We start from the raw sequence: 20,286 nt of genomic DNA on the forward strand, positions 1-20,286 counted from the left end.
ATACCGATGGGACCCCGGCCGAGCCCGCACCCTGCAGCCGGCCACCCGCACCCTCCAGCCTTGGTACCAGCAGCACAAACGAGCCTGCACCCAAAACAAGCTGCACACTGCAGCCGGGCACTCAAATCGACCTTGTACCCTGCAGCCTGGCATCCAAACGCAGCCGGGCACTCAGCAGCCTGGCCCTGCCCAGCGGGTGCCACCCCACCAACTTCCCCTCCCACTGGGGTGGTACCCAGGCAGGGCAGCGCAAGCAGAGCCGCCCAGGGCAGCCCCGGCCCCGCACGGCTTTGCCAGGCGGGTGGCTCAAGGCTTTTGTTGCGGGGTGCTCCCAGCTTCTCCCCGACCCGGAGCAGAAATTTTGCTCCAGTTTTTTTTCCAGCGGGGATGGGGGAGCAGGCCTCAGCCAGGTTCATCCCTGGCGGGGATCTCGGCTGTGCCAGGGGATGCTTTGCTTTGTGTGAGCCTTGTTCAAGACATCATCTCCGGCCCACGGCCCGGCTGCCCCCCAGCAGCAGCTGCGGCACAGCAGGTGCCCCACATGCCCTCGCCAGCCCTTGAAATAACCCTTAATGAGCAGGAGGGGAAATGACCAGTCCCTCCCGATGGTACAACTGTGCCTCAAAGGCACAAAGAGCCTGGTGCCCCCAGAGTGTGGCAGCCCCCGAGCTGGTTAAATATTCATGGCTGCCCCTTCCCCAGGACCCCCGAGAATAGCAGCAACTCCTCAGCCCCCAGAGCAGTCAGATTGCCTGAGCAATCTCTTTAATGAGGATTAAAAATAATAGTCTAAAGAATCAATCCCAGAGTGCGGTCCTTTATTTATTTTTAAGAGATAATCCTCTTTTATTTTGCATTTGGTTTTTAAAACATTAAAAGCAGCCCTCGGTGGAGCTTATTCTTAAACCAGTGGACATGCACTGGAGCCCGGCTGGGGCTGCTCTGTGGCACCTGCCACCACCAGCCACCTGAGCCCTGCCCGCAGTGTCCCTGCCAGGGGACAAAATGCCACAGGGCCCCAGTGCTCAGCGCAGTGATGAGCCAGGGCTGTTCTGCTCCTCCTGCTCCCACAGAGGTTTCCATTGTGCCCTCTGTCTCAGCCATGGGCTGTGATGCCCAAGGTGTCCCTTGGGAAAGGCACAGGCACCCACTCCCCTGTGGCTGCAGGTGCTGCCAAGGCACTGAGTGAAGGGGGTCCAGCAGCTGCAGGGCCCCACTGCCCCATGACACCCAAGCTCCTGCTCCATCCCCACGGCAGCACTGAGTGGTGCCCACCAGTGCCTGCTGCTGCCACGGATCACAGTCAAGCTGTCTCCATCTGCTCTGTTCAGCCATTCCCTTGGGGCTGGGCACCTTGCCCCCACGCCCTCCTGCCCCAGGGACATGGCCCCTCCTCGGAGGGTGCATGCCAAGCAAACCCCAGGGTGGAAGGGCTGCGGGGACCCCCGGGCTGCCCTACGAGACAACTGATCCCTGGATGAGCTGCAGCAGCTGCTCTTCGTGCAGGACCCTGGGCATGGGCAGGGGGGAGCCCAGTGCTTCCCGCAGCCGGGTGAAGGTCCCAGGCCTCACCAGGTGCAGGCGCAGGGGCCCAATGCTGCCCTTGAACCGGAAGGATTTGTAGACAGGGAAATCTTCCTGGAGACACTGGTCCAGCTGCAAAGAGAGGGCAGCTGCCTGTGCTGGTCCCAGATTGCCATACCAGTACCCTTCAGCCACCCCACACAGACCCAGAGCAGAGCCCACGTCCTGCTCACCTTGTAGCGTTGCCCCTCTGACAGGTCCCGCAGGCCCTGCAGCTCCATGAACACCTCGTAGTGGGGGGCGCAGGGCCCCGAGGAGTCACCTGCAGCAGCACCATGACTATGTTAGAGCTGCCCGCAGCCCCCCCAGCCCTGCTGGGCACAGGAGGGCTGGCAGAGCTCCAGGCAGCACCGGCTACACTTTTGGAGGGACTTGGACAGCTCAGGGGAACTCACCCAGCAGGCTGCTCTCCACACAGACGTAGTCAATCAGGCGAGCACCTGGCCACATCCTCAGGGCGCGGCACAGGCTCTGGCAGAACTGCTCCTCAGGGATGCTCTCGCCTCGCACACTCAGCGTGTGGCTCTCCCTGCGGTGCAGGGACACAGCATGGGTCACTGGCACCCTGCTGTTAAGACCCTGCCAGGTGAGGGACGGGTTGGGGTGTCCTCACCTGCGCACAGGTTCCACCATGGGACACTGCTTGTGGAAGCCGGCCACCCTCAGCACCTCCCCGGTACGGCACCTGCATGCGCAGCGAGAGTGTGAGGGGAGATGGGTGCATGGGGCTGGGGCAGGCAGCCCCCCAGGACTACACAGCAGGGATGAGGCACCTGTACTCTCCTGGCTGGGCTGTCACAACCAGCCCATACTCGCGTCCCTCCCAGAGCTCATCCAGCAGCACCGTCCGTGGCTCCTTGTTGGCCGGGCAGGGCAGGAACTCGCAGAAAGCCCAGTCAGGGCACAGCAGGAATCGGGTCACTGGCTCCGCTGGCCACAGGTTTACACCAAGCAGGGCTGGGCAGAGGCAGCATGTGCCAACGTGAGCTCCCCAGACGCCCCATCCTTGCCCACACAAGCCTCACCCCTCTCCAAGGGGAAGCATTTTGCTGGTGCCAGGACAGAGCTGTTTTCAGGTTGCAGGAAGGGAATGCAGCACAGAGATGCACCTGCACTTGCTGGGGCAGGGAGATCTGTGCTGCCACATGGCAGCAGCTCCCTGAGGGCACCCAGGGCAGGCCAAGAGGACACCCCAGTGTGGGGGACACTCACCTCCTCCCACCTGGTAGAAGGGGCAGTAGAAGGGCAGCCCCTGGCAGTCGGCCTGGCGGAGGGAGTCGCAGTAGAGCCGCTCCGTGCCATGGGCCGTCCTCAGCACCACCACCTCCAGCTGTGGCCACAGACGCATGGCGATGCCCTCGAAGCCGCGGGCGCACTCAGCACGGAGCTCAGCTGCCCGGGCAGCATCAGGGGTCAGCAATGCTTGCAGCTGGTCCCGTACCCCCTCGGGCAGCCCGGGCTGGGGGCTCAGCCTGCCCAGCGCCAGCTCCTGGGCCAGCTGGGGCCATTCGGTGCGCAGGGCCACCAGCGCGTCGTGCAGCTCGGCTGCCAGCCCGGCCTCCAGCACGTGCAGCGCACGCTGCCGCAGGGCAAAGAGCAGCTGCACCCGCAGTGCCGCGGCCCGCGAGGGCAGGGCGCCCGCTGGGGCCGGCGTGCAGTACAGGGTGGGCAGCGGCCACCCCGCCGGGGCGCGGGGACAGCCAGGGGTCCAGTGCAGCAGGGCCGTGCCCCGGCGGGCCAGTGCCCGCGGAAAGGCGGCGCCGAGGGCATCCAGGTAGAGCAGGGACCCCTGCGTGGAGGAGAGGGTCAGGAGGGCAGACCCTGCGGGAATCCGCGCCCACCCCGCTCTCCGCTCCCCGCACCTGCAGCCGGGGGTCGGTGTCCCAGCAGCCGGGGAGCAGAGCCCAGAGGCGCAGCGGGGGGACGGGATCCGGCGGCGCTCCGTGCCGACAGGGCGGCCCCAGGGGATGCCGCTCCTGGAACTCCTCCGAGCCTGCCGGGAGAGGCACAAGGTGAGAGGGGCAACCATGGGACCGACCCCCTGCCCGCCCCCCGCCCCGCAGCCCCGCGCTCACCGCCGGCCGTCCCGGTGCCGGTGCCCAGCAGCCGCCGCAGCCGCCGCTCCTGGCTCAGCCGCACGTCGCTGCCCAGCGCCTCCAGCCGCCGCCGGTACCGGCCCCCGGCGCGGCGCAGCGCGGAACGGACGAGGCGGTGCCGCAGCGCGGGGACGGCCACGGCCACGGCCACGGCCACGGCCACGGCCGCCACCGCCGCGACCGCCACCGCCGGCAGCATCGCGGAATGCGGACGCCGCCCCAGAACAGGGACCCGGCCCCGGACACCCCTCGCCCACCCGGCTATTCCGCCTCCGGCAGAAATGACGGAGAATTATCGCGCCCGGCGCCGCCCCCCTCCCCGCTTTACTTTTATTTTCATTTTCGCCTTTACACAGCACCCCCGGAGCCCCCCGCTCGGTAGGGAATTCAACCGCAATTGAACCCCGAGTACCAGCGCTCCCTATCCCGCCATCAAGAGCAAGCTCCTTCTTAGGAAAAAGAGGGCAATTGATCCGGTTTACTTTGCTTTCCGGCAGGAAATATGGCCCCGGCCCCAGCCCCAGCCCTGCTCCCTCCCGCCCGGACAAAGCCCCCCAGATCCGCCCAGCTTGTGCCAGCGGAGGCCCGACGACCCTGCCCTCCAGGACAGGAACCCGAACACTGGGCCCAGCCCCAGCATTCATCTGATGCACCCGAGATGAGGAGCTTCCCGGAGGACCCCGCCTTTGTCCCAAGACACACGTGACACCCAGAACTTTTGTGTTACAAAAATATTCCGTGCTTTATTTACTCTGTGATAGAAAAATAACATGGCCAGGACCCCAGAGTTTCCCGCCCAGGCGAGGAGAGAGGCGAGGGGCAGAGGGCTCCGCTTCCCCAAACCCCTGCCCACCCGACTGCCCTCGCTGGGTGCCCTTGCACCCTGCCACCCTCATGCTGCACCGGCTCCAGAGGGGACACCGAGGCCGGGAGCTGGAGGGGCTCCTGCATCCTTGGGGGCAGAGGAGAAGATGAGGTCCAGGGACCCTGCCACTGTGGAGCAGAGCACCAGCACGGGCTGGGGGAGCCCTGGCCGAACCCCCCCTCTGCCCTCTGCCCTCACGCACCCCGGGGAACAGAGCCGCGGGAGAGAACAAGAAGGCGACATGTACATTCTTAGTGACGACTGCGAAAGCAAACCTGAGGCCGGGCTGGCGGCCCCCGCCCCGGCAGCCCCTCGGGGGAATGCGGGGCTGCAGGGCCAGTGCTGGCAGAAGCGGAAAGCCGAAGCTGGGCCTCTTAAAAGGAACATACAGGAAAACCATGCGACAAATCCGCTGCCGTTTATACAAGGGCATAAACACCAAAGAGCTGGACGCCAGCCTGTGTTTCGGGGCAGCACAGAGCAAATCCTGGGGGCAGGGCCCACCCGCTGTCCCCTGGCACAGAGACACGAACACAGCACAGTCCCCGCAGCGCCGGGGCCAGGGGCAAGGGACCAGGCGCCTGCCTGTCACGACTGGGCGTGGGGGATCCACTGACTGTCCACGGGGCGCCGCAGCAGCTCCTCCACGTGCCTCGCCACATCAATCGTGTCATCCAGGTCAAAATCACCCTCGGGGTCCAGCACAGGGTCGGGGCTGTGGGAGGCAGGCGGTGAGGGGGGGACCAGCTGCAGCAGGACAGGGACGGGGGTGTGATACCTACTTCTGGGTGTACATGTTGTAATGAGGCTGGGAGCAGACGGCAGGTGAGGGTGCCTGGTCCATGTAGGTGGCCCCTCCAGGGGCAGAATCACCTGATGCATTGACAAACCTGTGGGGATGGGTCTCATGAGCACTGTCACGGGACAGGATGGGTGCCCCGGGGGTGAAGTTGCCAAGGTGTCTCCCAAGGCTCAGCACCAATGTGGCCATCAGTGGCACCAGACCTGAGCTCCTCAGTGCCCTGGGCTGCCGCCCAACCCAGCCAATTCAACACTGGGAACCCATGGGAACCACTGCCCAGGATCTGCCTTCGGGGTCACACTTACTCTGGCACCACTTGCTTGATCTGTGGCTTCACGTATCCATCCACAGCTTTAGCTAGAGAGAAGGAGGCAGCACTGAGGCCCCAAGCTCCAGCACATGCCACGACCCCGGGCAGCGCTGGGGGCTCACGTGTGGCCAGATGCAGAACCCCTGTGGGGCCGGTGTGGCCCCGGGGTGGGGGGATGCTGAGAACACCAGCTCCATCCCGGCTGGATGCACAAAGGAGGGGACACAGGTGGGGTGAAGGGACAGCGCTACCTGGCGTGGACTCACAGAGAACCGGCGTGTAGTACTTGGAGAACACCTCATCCTTGGGCCGGTCGGGGAACACGTAGATGAGGTAACTGAGATCCCCGAGGCGGTCAGCCAAGGAGCGGATGGAGAAGTCCCTGGTGGTGAAAGGCATCAGGTTCCAGAACATCCTCTCAGCTGCAAGACAAGAGCAAGGACCACGGTGACTCCCAGAGTTTGCAGCAGCTCCTGGCCCTGCTCTGGACATGGGCTGCGAGGTCACATTAAGCAGCAAACAGCACGTCCCACACTGCATCCCTCCCCCAGCAACAGTTGAGGATAAAGCACAGATTGCCAGAAAATGGGATAAGGTAGGAGACACAGTGAAGCCAAGGCAGGTCTGGCCTCATCCTGACATGTCAGGGGCCGGTTCCCCAACCATGGGGCTCTGTGGGGCACCATGGTGCTTCTCAGCCACACAACCCTCCGAAGGATGCTTTCATGAACAAGCAGACTCCTGCATGGGGTCAGGCCACCCCTGAAAACCCCTGCACTGGGGAGCACCACCGAGTCACTGGATTTCGTACAGTCCACATCAGTCCCCAGGGCTGGGTCAGAGGGTTCAGCCTGCTCCCTCCTCCCCACTGACACAGCCACAGTGAGCGAGGGCAGCGCTGCTCCCCAAGGGACAGCCAAGGCATTCTGGGGGCTCTTGCGCTCGCCTCTTTCCTGAGGATGGCTCCAGCGTGCCTGCCGTGGCAGCACCAAAACCCCATGGGCATGAGATGGCCGAGCCCCAGGCTGGGGACAGGGATACTCGGTCCAGGGATGCCAGCGCCTGGCGCACACTCACAGGAGTCGAACTTCCAGGCAATGGTGATGCCACCGATCTCCGAGTCGCTGAAGCGCAGAAGGAAGGTCCCGTCGGGCTTGTTGATGAGCAGGTCGTGCGCCTGCTGCTTGTTGACGAAGCCCAGGATGGCCCTAGGCAGAGTAGGGCGTCAGGGCTTGGGGCTCAGGCCAGGCAGCACAGGGCAGGGCGGCTCTTACCCGTCATTCCAGTGCGGCTTCAAATGCTTCTTCAGCACCTCCATGACCCCATCAAACCACTGCCAGAAGGTGTAATTCCTCCCAGGCAGGTTTTCCTGTTGAAATCCCCAGAAAGTGAGCACTCCTATCGCCAGCCTCTGTTACACAGCACAGATATTGGCACAGCAGCAGAGACTCGGGGACCCCCAGGTGGATATGTCCCATCCAGTCCCCCAGCACTGGGGTGCTCCGGACAGAGCCCAGGCCGCTTACCCGGTTGAACTGGGACCAGGACACTGTGGTACTGCTGTAGTCCTCCAGGTGGGAGCTGGTGCTGTTGAAGAGCTTTTGTGCCAGGAACACCAGGTTCTCCTTGGTCAGCCCACGGCTGCTCTGCACCTCTGCCTTGAACTTCATGTTGAGCGCCTCGCAGAGCTGTGGCCATTGCACCTTGTCGGGCACAGCGAAGGGCACACGGCCCTGGGGGCAGAGAGCATGGTCAGCATCAGCTCTCCCTGATGCCTCCAGGCATGTCCCACTGGGAGGCTGAGCCCTACTCCCACACCCTCTCAGGGCAAATGGGGCCTGTCCTGCCCCACATGCCACTGGCACTCACAGGCTCGGCAAAGGCATTGTCCCAAAGCACAGTGGCCGTGGCGTTGTTGTCCTGGCTCCCATGCACAATCACCACCACAGGCAGGGACAGTGTCTGCCGAGAGGAAGGAGACCGGAATGGGCTGTGGGGCACCAAGGGAGCATCACCCATGGGCACCCACGTAGCCCCAGCCCAGCCCCATTCCTGTGGGCAGAGTGCCCATGGCTCGCCTAGGGCCTGCAGAAGGGACATCGTGGTTTTACCTTCACCTGGAAGACCAGCTCATTCCCACCAACACTGAACTGCGACTCAAAGAGGATGGTGAATTTCTCCTCTGTCACTGACTCAGCCCCACGGCGATCCGAGCGCTTGATCCGCTTCAGGGACTGCAGGGACGCAAGGGGTGAGCACGGAGGAATAGATGGGGACACCGGGGTGAACGCAGAGGGACACAAGGGGACATGAGTGGGAACCAGGGGCACTCACCATGTTGCGGAAGTGGGCGCTGAGCGTCCCGGTGGCCTGGTGATACTCCATCACGCAGCAGTTGTTGAGGATCTCCCCGCTGCTCTCACTGCCATGAGAATGCACCGAGTCAGGGGACCACCGGGACTGGGAGCCGTGTGAAGTGCAGCCCCCCTCACCCCCCACGCCCTGCTCCCCACTGCCCTCGGCAGCCCCCACCACACACCCCCAGCCCCCGGCATTACTTGCGGGTGCTCTCATTTTTCAGCAGGGCCTTGGCTTGCTGCTCGCTGATGATGGTGGCCTTCACTTGGGGGGGATTCATGTGCACATTCAGCTTCCCCCCCACCAGGAGCCGCACGGTAGCTGCAAACTTGGTCTGTGTCTTCAGCACCTGGGGGGGCTGCTTCTCGATGATGAAGGTGCTGGAGGGACAGGGGGATCAGGGGGGGTGGGAGGGGCAGGGCCAACCCAGCCCCCCACCCAGCTGGGCCCAACTTGTACCTGGTGACCAGGGCAGAGATGATGTCGGTGATGGTGCCGTTCAGCTCTGACAGCATCTCCTCCACTGGGCCTGGGATCGGCAGCTGCTGGCACAGGTGCTCGGCACGGCGGATCTGCTGCCGGTTCTGCCAGATGATCTCTGCCAGCTTCTCACACCTGGGGGGAACAGGGCTCAGCACATACTGGGGCTCAGCACCCCATCCCATCCCACCCCACTGGGCACTCACCAGGTCTGCAGCACATCCAAAGTGCCCTCGGGTGGGCCCCCGTTCCCCGCCAGCTGCTGCCGACGCTTCCACTGGATCAGCTCATCATCCAGGATGGTTGTTTGCTGCTTGCGCAGCAGCTGCAGCGTCTTCTGGTGCTTCTCAGCCAGGTCCTGCGAGGTGGGGCAACATCAGGGGTGCAGGGACAGTGTCACAGGGCATCATGGGGACAGCATCATGGGGAGCAGAGGACAGCATCATGGGGAACCAGGCGGCACCACTCACCACGCGGTACTGCTGTAGTGTCTGGGCCTCACGGTGCAGCCAGGCCTCCAGCGATGCCTTCTTCTGCTGCAGCGTCGTCTCTCGCGACATGCGCTCCTGGGGGCCCAGCTGGGAGAGCTGGGAGAACTGGGCTGGGGGACACGGCATGGTGTTAGGGCTGGTCCTGTCAGCACCCCAGGCCCACACCCCTCGGCCCCCCACCCACCTTGGAGGCGCATGTTCTCCTGGTACTGGATGATGAAGTATTCCTGTGTCTGCTGCAGCTTTTTGAGCTCATTCTCTGAGTCCTGTGTGATGAGCCGCAGCTCCTCGAAGGTCTGGTTGATCTGCAGGTGCTTCTGGGACATGGCGTCCACCAGGGACCCGGTTGGGGAAGGGCTCTGCACGGGGCACAGGGTGCACTCAGCACAGTGAGGGCACCCTCCCCATTCCCTGCCTCAGGGCTGCTCCCATCATCACAGAGGAGAGCCCCGAGTGTCCCCCCAGCTCTGTGGAACCCCTTCCCTCACCCCTTCTAGCCCCCACTCACATTGTTCGCCTCCCGCACCAGCCGCTGCTCGTGGTAGAGGATGTGCCGGATGCAGCGCACCAGCTCCATGGGGCATCGGTCATACGTGTTCTGTGGGGAGAGCACTGCCTGAGCCAGGCTCAGGGCAGGGACCCCCTGGCCTCGCATCCCTGCCCACAGCCCCCCACTTGCCTGCAGCTGCGTGGCGTAGTGCCCCAGCTTGATCTTCAGCAGGAAGCCGTCCTCACCCACTTGGTGGTCTGCTTTCTTCTGCAGCTCCTGGATCAGCCCCTCCAGAAGCTGTGTCGCCTTCACATTCTCCTGGGGGTTGTCAAGGTCGATGGAGTCCCTGCGTGAGGAGCGGAGCGGTGTCAGGGCAGCCTGGCAGGGGAGAGCACCCACCGGTACCCCTGGGGCAGCCCCTGCCAAGCCCAGCACCCCCCCAGGAACAGGACACCCTGACCTACCATGCCTGGCTCTCGATCCACTGCGACAGGTAGTGCCGCACCTCGATAGGGAAGTGCTGCCCATAGAGTGCCTGCATCTGCCGCAGGGCTTCACCCTGGAGCTGCTGGGCCTGGATCCACACGGCCATGGCTCAGCACCTGCAGGAGACAGGCGGTCAGGGCACCTGTGGGAGACAGGCAGGCACTGTGCTGCAAGGGGTCTGGCCCCAGCCGTCCCCACACCCTCTGCAAGAGTGTCCGGAGTGTTTGGTGCTGCCAGTGCTGTCTCCAGCTGCTGAAAGAAAGGGCATGCGGGGGCAGGGGACCCTGGCTCTGAGTCACCCCCTCTTTTCTAGGAACAGCCCTGGGGGTGCCCGGGTCCAGGGACGTGCCTCTGCGCGGCCTCTCCACATGGTTCTCATTTCCCCTCACTGCACCACGGGATCGCAGCCATTGCTGGCCACGCAAATGAGGAAACAGGCCAGGGGGAGGAAGGGCTGGCCAGAAATCCAGGGTGACGCAGAGCAGAGGCCCCCCCTGCGCTCACCCCGCTCCTGCCCACACCCTGGCAGCGCCAACAGGCAGAAACAGCCCCAGCCCCAAGAGCCCACGTGGCACCACAGTCCCTGACGAGTCCCCAGTCCCAGGGCCACTGTGTGCCCCATGTCCTGGTGGAGCCGCACGGACTTTCCCAAGCAGTTTTGGGGCAGCTCTGGCTCCAAGCAGGGATTCCACCCATCACACAGCCTTGGCTCCCCCAGGGGCAGGCAGGGATGAGATTGTGGGGATGGGACAGCACGTCTACTAAAATCCAGTGTGTCCCCTGGGCAGTCACCTGTGGCTTGAGGGGGCTGGAGAAACAACCTGCAGTTGAGAGTGTGGGGGTGATATGATGGTGAGTGACACAGGAGGGCCTGGGGGGCTCAAGGTCCCCCTGAGTGAGGAGGCAGCAGTAAAGAGCATTTAGATACATTCACACCCAAACCACCTGGGATTTGGCACCACACAGAGGGGCCAGGCAGGGGTGTGAGGCCTTGGATGTGTCCCAAGGCCGGGTGACCAGGCCAGGACCTGATCACTGCACTGGCTGGTGACAAGCAGAGGGACTGAGCCAGTGGGGGCTGTGCTTCCCCCCCTACCCAAAGCATTTTGTTTGGCCTCAGAAATACCCAGTGGCCCACAGGGCTCCAAAAGAGCTGGTGCTGTCATACGGTCAGGGGCACATGCTGGGGGACAATGGCAGGGGGTCCAAGTGGAGCAGCCACAGCCAGAGCCCCTGAGACAGGCACACCCACCCCTGAACAGGAAGAGGAACAATAACCCAGAGTTGGCTAAAAATGAATTTTTCCCCTATAAAAGGGAGGAACATTTCCACATTCACAGAAATCACCAAGTTGGAAATGCTGCTGGCAAGGAGGGGCCTGGGGAGGCAGAAGAACACTGGCAAGGAGGAAAGGGAAGGTGGGATGGCCGACAGCAGGACACGCTGCTGTTGGAAATTGCGGATGCTTGATAAGGGGCAGAGCCAAGAGTGGCCATGCCAGTGCCACTGCACCACAAAGCGACCCAGTGCTGTGGGGACATCTGCATGGACATAGAACAAACAGACACTGCCCTGCCTGTTGATAAAATGGTGATCTCTTCCCATCTCACAGTGACAAAACACTTCCTACTCCACTCCAGCATGTTGTTAAGCAACGAGTCTCTGGCTGCTCTGTGGTGAGCCAGCAGGCACCGCATTTGGCCGGTGCCAGCCTGGGAGCAGGAGCACCAGTGTCACATCCGCCTCTACAAGGGGCTGTGCAGTGGCTGACAGTGGCAGAGCTCACCTGTGTGTGTCCCAAAACATCATTTGCACCAGGCTTGGGCACAACCCCCACGGACATTGTCAATGCAGCAGGACATGCAATTTCTCCAGGCACCTCATTTTTGTCTCTGTGTCTCCCCTGTGTACAAACCAAACCTCCCCATGGGCTGCAGGGTACCCTGACCACCCCAGCACAAGTGACCAGTGCCACCTGCCATGGGCAAACTTTTGGCCCTGAGACTCAGCATGGCTGGGGCAGCAGCTCCGTTTCAGCACAAGCGGCAGCTCCATGGTCCCACCGTACAACTAGAGCTGCCACTGCCAGCCTTTCCAGGCAGCCCTGCCTCCTGCACCTGGCTGCTGCTGGCAGCCACTGCCCTGGCTTGGACCATGCCCAGCATCACTTTCCAGCACCACACTCCTCGGTGGCACCACCAGCTGCCCAAGGGATGGGAGCCCCGGATTCACCCCCATGTCCAGGGACATTCACCCACCCCAGTGTGACCTCCAGCCCACCAGCCCCAGCAGGGCCACTGCAGCCTCAAGCACTGCCACGGGTCAGCCATGCACGGCAGCCGCCAGCCCTGTGCGCACTCCAACAACTGCAAGAGGCTGATAATTGTAGTGGTTTAGGCTACTTTGCATTTACTCACTGGCAGCGAGCTGGAACCCACCCGTCACTGCAGCTCGGTTAACCAGCAGCACTTGACAAGCCACAGCAACATGCTAGCCGGAGACTTATGGCCTGTGAAGCAGCACAGGCGGCAGCTTCCCGGGGTAGGACCACTGCTGAGGAGACAGACCCCAGAGCTGTGGGGAGGGACCCCAGCATCGCAAGGACGGAGCGGAGGGAGGGAGATGCCAGCAGTCATTGCTTCTGCCTCTTACAGCCTCACTGCCCACTGCTGATGGGGAAGCACTGCCAAGCCCAATGCAAACCAGGAGAAACCCACTCGAAAGGAGCACTCAGAAGGCCAGAGGCAGCAGCACAGGAGAGGGTGGGCACGAGGGTGGGGAGAGGTGGCAGCTCCGCTGGGGCTGAGGGCAACCAGGGGACTGATTCGACCACACTGGGGAAGGGTCGCAGCCACAGTGGCAGCAGGCACCAGCAACAAGTCCCGAGCTGCAGGAGAGCCAGAGCACATCCGTGGACAGACAAAAGGAGGGAAATGCCTCACAGGGTGAGGCCGGCAGTAGCACCTTCCCACGTGCCATGGGCAAAATCCAAACACAGGCAGCAGCTACCCCGGGGCCGCAGCACGCTCTCCACGGGATGCTCACTGCAATCAGCAGAGGGACGCTCCCATTCACACAGCCAGCCCGAGGACCTCCTGACGAGAAGGACACCCCTGCCCTGGTGCTGGCACAGCCCCCGACAGCAGCCTCTTGCCCAGACCCATGCTCTGAAGGGCCAGGCAGGGGCCAAGGGCCAGGCAAAAGCCTGGGGGGACAACAGCAAAGGGCTCTGGCTGTAACCCCCCCGCCCCACTTCCGCGCCGGACCCACGCAGTCCCTCCGCCGCGGCGGCCCCCGCACTGCCCTTGGCCCGGTGCTCGCAGCCCGGGGCTCTCCGCAGCGGTGTCTTCCCGGGGCAGGGGCGCGGCGCTGGGCTCCGGCGGCAGCGGCCCTGCGCCCGCCGCAGTAAACACGGACACGTGGTTTCTCGGCACCTCCGGGAGCCCGCGATCGCTTCCAGGTCAGAGCCGGCCTCGCTTGTGGCCGCAGGGCCGGACCCTGCACCCGGCGGTGGTGCTGCCGAGGGGCTCCGGTGCTGCCCCAGCCAGCGCTGCTCCTGCCACAGGCAGGCCCGGGGGAAAGGTGTCCTGCAGCCCTCCAAGGTGGGCGGCCCCAAGCAAGATCCCTCCGGGGCAAGGTCCGGCCCCCAGACGGGCCCCAGGCACGGTGGGAATGACAGCCGGGAGCGGCCGCTGGGCACAGCGAAGGGCTCCGGTTACCTCAGTACAGACACCCACCCCTCCGCCCACAGCGGCCCCGTGTCCGCCCCAGCTCACGCCAGGGTCCCCCCGGAGCCTGGCGGGGAGTGCCCCGTCCTGCGGCCGCACTCACCGGGCTCAGGCCCCGCTCTGCCCCCGCCGCTCTGGTGTCCGGCCCCAGGACAGCCCGGCTGCGGCTCTAGGCGGGCACAGCCGGGCTCCCGGGCGGCCGTTTCGCTGGCTGCGCACTACAGGAAGGAGCGGAGAGCAGCTATTTCCTTCCAAAATGTCAGCTGCCTGCGCGGGATAGCCTGCCCCCGACTGCTGGCAGCACCTCTGCCACGGCAGCTGCGGGGCGCGCCGGGCAGCGGGGCCGGGACACTCCCCCTCGGCCCCTCACACCTCCCCGGTGCCAGAGCAGGCACAGCCTCTGTCCTCAGCAGGTCAGTGGCACTGAGCCCCCGTGGCTGGCTGAGAGCCAGGGATGGCACCCCAGGCACCCATACAGGAGTTTGGCACGGAGGGAGATGGGACCACTCACCTGCACCCCGCAGCTTCACTCACACCCCCAGCGCACGGCCCCGGAGCAGAGCCCGAACCGGGAACACCAGGGTGCTGGTGAGCAGCCCCCAGCCCTGCTCAGAGGTGCGGCCAGGGCTGGTGGCACCAGCAGACAGTGGAGCCGGCACAGAGGGCCCAGGGCTGCTCGCGTGTTTTACACTGGCCTGTGGTTTCCAGCTCTGGCTGGGAGGCGGCAGCGCCCACCCGCACAGGAGCGAGCTCCTTCTAGAAGCTCCGTGCTTTGATGGGGTTTGTTTGTCTCCCACAGAAAGTGGCAGCAACTGATGGCTTCGCCCTGGCAGCATCGGGGAGGAGGCAGCTGAACCACTCAGCCCACGCTGGAAACATCTGGGGCCAGGCACCATGACACTCATGAAAGAGGATGGCTGGCTCTGGTAATCCAACGTGCCCCCAAAGGGCAGCACCGACAGGCCCCACAGCCAGTAGGCAGAGCCGGAACCAGTAGCACCAGGACTGTCCCGGTGTCCCAGCAACTCTGGGAGCCAAAAACAGAGCATTCACACCATTACAGAAACAAGGAAACTGCACGCATGACCTGATGCTGCCCAGAGGGGACACCAGCCCCACACAGGCAGAGATGCCCCAGCCAGGGACTGGTGCCGGCATCAGTTCTGGGGGCTGCCGACAGCTCATCTCATGCCATGGGAGGCTCTGTGCCTGCCAGCACTCGCCACCCTTGGGAAAGGTTTTTCTCCTCACTTCGGATTTCTTCTTCCAATCAGAGAGGCCCAGAAACCTGTGTCAAACCAAAACCACCAAAATACCCAGCAAAATCCCTTGAATCCAACGGCTGGAACCTCGAGAAAACCTCAGTGCACCAAAAGCCATCCTGGGGCAGCCACAGCCAGATACGGGCGCTGCCCTGGCACCAGTGGGATTCCTCCAGACACTGAGCATGTAGCAGGACCAGCATTGTGCAGGGCACATGGTGCAGCCAGCTTGGCAGAGCCCAGCGCCCAACCAGCCCCATGGGCACAAGTCCAGTGTGGCTCAGCAGGACATCCACCATGGGGAGCCCAGTCCCTGCCAGCACTGGTGCTGCCCCCACCATAAACCCCCAGACAGGATTAGAGAGGCTGGGCAGAGCTTTAATTACTCCTGGCTCCCTGGGGCCAAGCAGCTGAATTAACTGGCTTTGGGACTGGCACAGCAGGGAGTTGCCAGCTCCCACATCTCAGGGTCCTGGGGCTTCCCCTCGCTTGGTGGGGGAATCCCAGGGCAGACACAGAGCCACTGACCACTTGCAGCATCCCAGCCTGGGCAGACTCCGGCCCTTGCCTGGGCAGGGATGTGCAGCTGTCCTATGCCAGGGCACTCAAGGAAGGGATTTTCCCTCCGCGCTAATAATGACCAGCTCCAAGTCCCTGGAATGCCACGCTGAGAGCACAGCCCTGGGGTCCCACAGGTTCTGTGCAAGCCCCCTACACCGAGGCCAAATCCAGCACAGTCCCTGGCTCGGTGCTAATCCCTGCTCAGATCTCCACCAGCCCAGGAGGGACAGGCTGGGTGAAGGACCTGAGGATTAAGCTCATTTCAGCATCGAATTAGTCCCGATTGGGGTCTGGAGACACAATTTCATTTTCTCTGCCACGCTCCAGCGAGCACACACAATAGCACTAATCCAGCCTCAGCCAGAGTGGATTTGCTGGGCAGGACCCAGGTGGGCTGGGGAAGATGTGGGCAGCACAGGCACCAACTGCACTGCTCTGGCTGCATCCATCCCCTCTGATCGACACCATGATCCAGCTCTCCTTGGGGCTAGGGAGATGGTGCAGGAGTCCCCTCACCCCTGGAATGGCTGTCCTGCAGGGCCAGCCCAGCTGGCACAGCACAGGCTTTTGGATGTCTGGTGAGCAGGGAGAGCCAGAGGGATGCCAGAGCAGCTCCCACATCCCCCCACCGCACTCCCAGAGTTCATTCCCAGCAGCTGCAGCAGCTCCACACACAGAGATGGTCTCACACCAAGTCAGTGGAACAGGATGGAGAGGGAAAAAGCCTTGCCTTTGGAAGAGGGGATACACAGACACCCAGGGATGCTGGCAGGAGAGGGATAGAGTCAGACAGAGAATAAAACAACAAAAAAAACAATGGTTTGCGCAACAAAATTCTCAGTCAGACCCAGAGAAAGGTGAAGCACAGCGTGCATACACACACAAACATGCCCAGGTGGGATGAGCTTCGCAGCCCCTGAAGCAGCAGCAGAAGCCCTGCTCCTGAGCTGCACCGTAAGCCTCACCGCAGCATCTCCACAAGCAGGGCCAGAGAAGCTGCACCCCTGGGCCCACAGCCCAACAGCACCAGGGTCGGGTGTTCACACCAGAGAGGACAAAGATCATTTTACAGCGGTTCCTGCTGGTGCGAGGACTCAGAACTGCCAGCAAGAGCGGCCTCTTCCTCTGCTAAAGGCTTTGCAGGGCCATTGAGTGATAGGGATGAGAGGCCAGACAGAATGAGCACCCAGCACGTGGTGGGCAGAGCTGGGTTGACACTGCTCTGCCTCTTTGAGGCAGTGGTTCTCCAGCACCAGCCTTTTTCCCAGTTCCCTGCCAGCAGAGCTGTGCTATAAACCAGCTCATAACACAAAGTTACACTGAAAATGGAGATTGCAAAACTCACCAGTGACTGTTTGAACTGGGAATGGGTTGTGACTGTGCTGTGGTCCAGCTACGCCGCTGTGGCTGTCCTAGCCCGGCAGCACATTATTCCTGGTACAGTGGGAAGCAGGAGCTGGCACTCAGGGAAGCACTGGGCATGAAACGCCTGTGAGGAGCCCGTGTTCCTGGCCCCTCTGGTGCAGCCAGATGGGTGGATTCTGCTTTATCAGCAAGTCAGCTCAGCCCTATCGGCCAGGAAGCCGTGTTCAGAGTGTGCCTCCCCCTCGACGTTTCCCAACGCGGCGGGAGCAGCGGCGTGCAGCAGCCTACCTTTTATCAGCCAGCAGATGTTGCTAGAACTGTTGCTGCATGTGAAATTCAGGCATGCCCAGCGCCACTTGGATCCCTGCACCAGCCACGCGGTGCCAGGGTAAACACCCCCGCCCCCTTCCTCCCAGGATCAAAACACTTGGGGGTTGCAAAATAGACACCCCATGAAAGGAAAGGCATGCCACAGAAACATTACAGCTGTCGAGGCTACTTCTCCCGGAGCATGCCGGAGCCCCAGAGCCAGCAGAGCCTCCCAGGCTGGAGCTGCCTGCATGGCCGCAGAGCCGAGTCCTGACCTGTCCTGGCAAGGTGGGGACCCTAACCCTAACCCTAACCCTAACCCTGGCCATGCCCTGGCTTCCCTGCAGAGGCTGCTCCAAGGGCAGCACTCACAGAGTGTGTGGGACACTGAGAGTCACCGCAGCCGGGCAGGCAGAGGGACACAGCCTCCAGCACAGGTACCCAGGGGATGCTGATGGCAGGGAGGTTCCACTCGCCCTTCCTGCCATCCCACTATGCTTGGGCTCCCCAGGCCTGTCACGAAGCCCATCGAGTGCAGCCTTGCTCACAGTCATTCCTTGCAAACTAGAAAGTCATTTCCCAGCTGATGAGGCCGCTTCACTGTACTCGGCCCAACGCAGTCACCACTCGCCGCCCACAGCATAGAGGAGTGCAGGGAGCAGGGATTTTTTGCAAGCAGGGTATCTGAGTTTTGCTATCACTCGAGAGAGAGCTGGGAAACCCCATGGTGAACCCTTCACAGTCACTTTGGAGTCAGCACTTCCCCTGCAGCGAGAGGGGAAGGTCCCTCCAGAGGCTCTGTGTGCCCTGTGCTAAGCATCCCCAACTGCACCTCCCTGTGTGATGACAGTACCCCTAATCCTGCCCCAAAGCACTGGCCTTGGCACAAGGCAGGTGCAGCAGACCTGGTGAGGTGGCTCTAGTGGCAACTGTAGGGGCCCAGCACCCCCGAAGCAGGGCTCTGTCAAAGTGCCACAAAACACAGAGTGGGTGACAGCCACCTGTCACACCCTGCTCCCAGCCCAGCTCTCCTGTGCCCCCGTGCATAGGCTGTTGGCACCTCTCAGCCCACACCAGAGCTCCTCCTCCTCCTCATGCTGCACCCACAACACAGCACAGCCCTCTCCAGCCCCACGAATGAGCAGCTCCCCAGGAACTGTTCTAAAACCCAGGGAGACAGTCTCCATCCTCACATCCAGCACCTCGGAACCACATCAGGTCAGGCTCCGATCCTGATGGCTTCAGGAGCACAAGGGCCTGGGCCAGGAGTCAGGACCCAGAGGGGAGAGCTCCCACCGTGGAGGGCTGGTTCCCGGTGCTCACGGCAGTGGTCAGGCTCTGCAGAGCACCTCATGGTGCCCGCACTAAGTGCCCCCACGCATGCCACTGCTGGGGTTCACACTGCTCTGGCACAGGCACGAGCACTGCAGGGCCGTAGGCAGCCAGCACAGTGAGACAGCCTGCAACCAGGAATGTCCTGCTCTAACCAAGCGCACCAAAGAGACATCGTGTGCCATGCCCCTGCTATGGGCAAACCACGCGTAGCTGCCCTGAGCCCAGCCCTGTCTCCCCTATGCAACGCGCCCCAGACACTGCGACCAAACTGCTGCTGGTCACCGCCTGTCCCCTGTGCCACGGGGTGCCCAGCACGGCGCACGGAGACTTGAACGAGCCGACAGCCCCGGCCCGGCACCACAGAGGTGCCATCAGCGGTGTCACCGCGCCAGCAGCTCGGGGCGCGCTCAGCAGTGCCGGTGCGAGCGGAGCACTGGAGCCCTGGAGCCGCTCGGCAGGAGCTGCCCGGGGCCGGCCTGGCACGAGCCCGGGGCTGGTCGGGCACGGAGCCCTGACAGCTCCGTATCCCGCTGGACAGGTGGCCGCGGCTCCTGCGGGCTCCCAGTCACCGGCCGCGCCCGAGCTGGGTGAAAGGCCACTGGGTGCTGCGGTCCCCGCGGTGTCGCCGCTCCCGCCGGGGACCGATCCCACCCGCGCCGCGGCGCGGAGCCGCGTGTCCCACCGACAGCAACGGGGCTCCCACTCCCGCCACCCCTGTCCTGTGTGCTGCCTGCGGCGGGACCCCCCCGTCACTGCACGGGACGCCTCGCGCTGTCCCGGATCCTCCCCTCGGCCCGGGAGCGGGACTCGGAGTCGCCCTCCGCGGCCGCCGCTCCGGCGGGGCCCGCGTGCGAAAACCGGCCCCGCTCCGCCGAGCGAGGAGCGCCCCCGCCCCGGGATGCGCCGCGGCTCCAGGACGGGCCCGGGACGTACCCGCCGCCCCCTCGGAGCGGCCCCACTCGTCGCCTCCGCCCGCCCAGGGGCCCGCGGGCCCAGCCGGGCCCCCGCCGAGCCCGCGCCCGGCTGGGCTGCGCCCACCCGGGGTTACGAAACACCCACAGCGCGGAGCGGACCGGACCGCCCCGAGCCCCGGCCCCGCCGCACCCTGCCCGGCCCTGCCGCGGAAGGCGGACGGGGTCCCGGCCCGCCTGGCCCGGTCTGATCCGGTCCTGTCCGGTCCCGGAGGCGATGGCGGCTCCGCGCCCGCGCCCACCTGCGGCCGCGGCGGCGGCTGCGGCTCCGCTGTTCCCGCGGCTCCCGGCGGCTCCGGCGGCTCCCGGCGGCTCCCGGCGCTCCGCTCCGCCGCCGCTCTGCCCCCGCCGCGCCCCGGCCCGGCCCGCGCGGCCCCGCCCCCCCCACGGCTCCGCCCCCGCCCGCCCCCACCAGCACCGGGAACGGCACCGGGTAACGGGAGCGGTACCAGGCTCTGCGTTACAGCACCAGGTAATGGCACTGAGTGACGGCACTGGGCATCGGGCAACAGTGCTGGGACCAGGCACTGGAAAATGGCATCAGGCAGTGGCACTGGGTGACGGTACCGGGCACCAGCACGGGTTAACGCCACCAGTACCAGCACCAGCACAAGGTAATGGCACAGGGTGTCATAAGTGAGTAGTGGCACTACCACCAGGCACGGGCAGAATCCAAAACAGCTTCAGGCTTCAACACCAGCAGCTTTGGCAGGACACAAACCGGCACCAGAATTTGGCAGTAAGTACCGGGGAAGCCCAAAGCAGCACCAAGCCTTGGTTCTGGGAGCAGGAG

At 63.8% G+C, this 20,286-nt stretch overlaps 2 protein-coding genes across 5 annotated transcripts; both read right to left on the reverse strand.

The window, feature by feature from the left end:
* Nucleotides 1–795: 795 nt before the first annotated feature.
* On the reverse strand, nucleotides 796–3,894 carry GHDC (GH3 domain containing). The gene is made up of 8 exons (XM_039565930.1): nucleotides 3,660–3,894; nucleotides 3,447–3,577; nucleotides 2,797–3,373; nucleotides 2,358–2,541; nucleotides 2,198–2,269; nucleotides 1,980–2,113; nucleotides 1,758–1,846; nucleotides 796–1,656 (listed from the first exon to the last, which is right to left on the reverse strand). The coding sequence occupies exons 1-8, from the start codon at nucleotides 3,877–3,879 to the stop codon at nucleotides 1,456–1,458; spliced, it is 1,608 nt and encodes a 535-aa protein (XP_039421864.1). The 5' UTR covers nucleotides 3,880–3,894; the 3' UTR covers nucleotides 796–1,455.
* A 502-nt stretch (nucleotides 3,895–4,396) lies between these two features.
* Nucleotides 4,397–19,793, reverse strand: LOC104697815 (signal transducer and activator of transcription 5B). 4 transcript variants are annotated; one of them, XM_039565910.1, is made up of 19 exons: nucleotides 19,736–19,793; nucleotides 9,941–10,078; nucleotides 9,666–9,822; nucleotides 9,495–9,584; nucleotides 9,171–9,345; nucleotides 8,966–9,096; nucleotides 8,702–8,853; nucleotides 8,475–8,630; nucleotides 8,216–8,395; nucleotides 7,992–8,079; nucleotides 7,769–7,891; nucleotides 7,527–7,619; nucleotides 7,184–7,390; nucleotides 6,932–7,026; nucleotides 6,735–6,865; nucleotides 5,924–6,079; nucleotides 5,653–5,704; nucleotides 5,328–5,435; nucleotides 4,397–5,260 (listed from the first exon to the last, which is right to left on the reverse strand). In XM_039565910.1, exons 2-19 carry the CDS (start codon nucleotides 10,066–10,068, stop codon nucleotides 5,134–5,136), a joined length of 2,349 nt encoding a protein of 782 aa, XP_039421844.1. In that variant the 5' UTR covers nucleotides 10,069–10,078; nucleotides 19,736–19,793; the 3' UTR covers nucleotides 4,397–5,133. The 4 variants fall into 4 exon arrangements, with proteins under 4 accessions (XP_039421844.1, XP_039421841.1, XP_039421842.1 ...); XM_039565907.1 differs by having other exon boundaries at nucleotides 5,909–6,079; XM_039565908.1 differs by lacking the exon at nucleotides 19,736–19,793 and adding an exon at nucleotides 13,794–14,023 and having other exon boundaries at nucleotides 5,909–6,079.
* Nucleotides 19,794–20,286: the final 493 nt, after the last annotated feature.

Source organism: Corvus cornix, chromosome 27 (assembly GCF_000738735.6).
Source record: "Corvus cornix cornix isolate S_Up_H32 chromosome 27, ASM73873v5, whole genome shotgun sequence".
Lineage (NCBI taxonomy): Eukaryota > Metazoa > Chordata > Aves > Passeriformes > Corvidae > Corvus > Corvus cornix.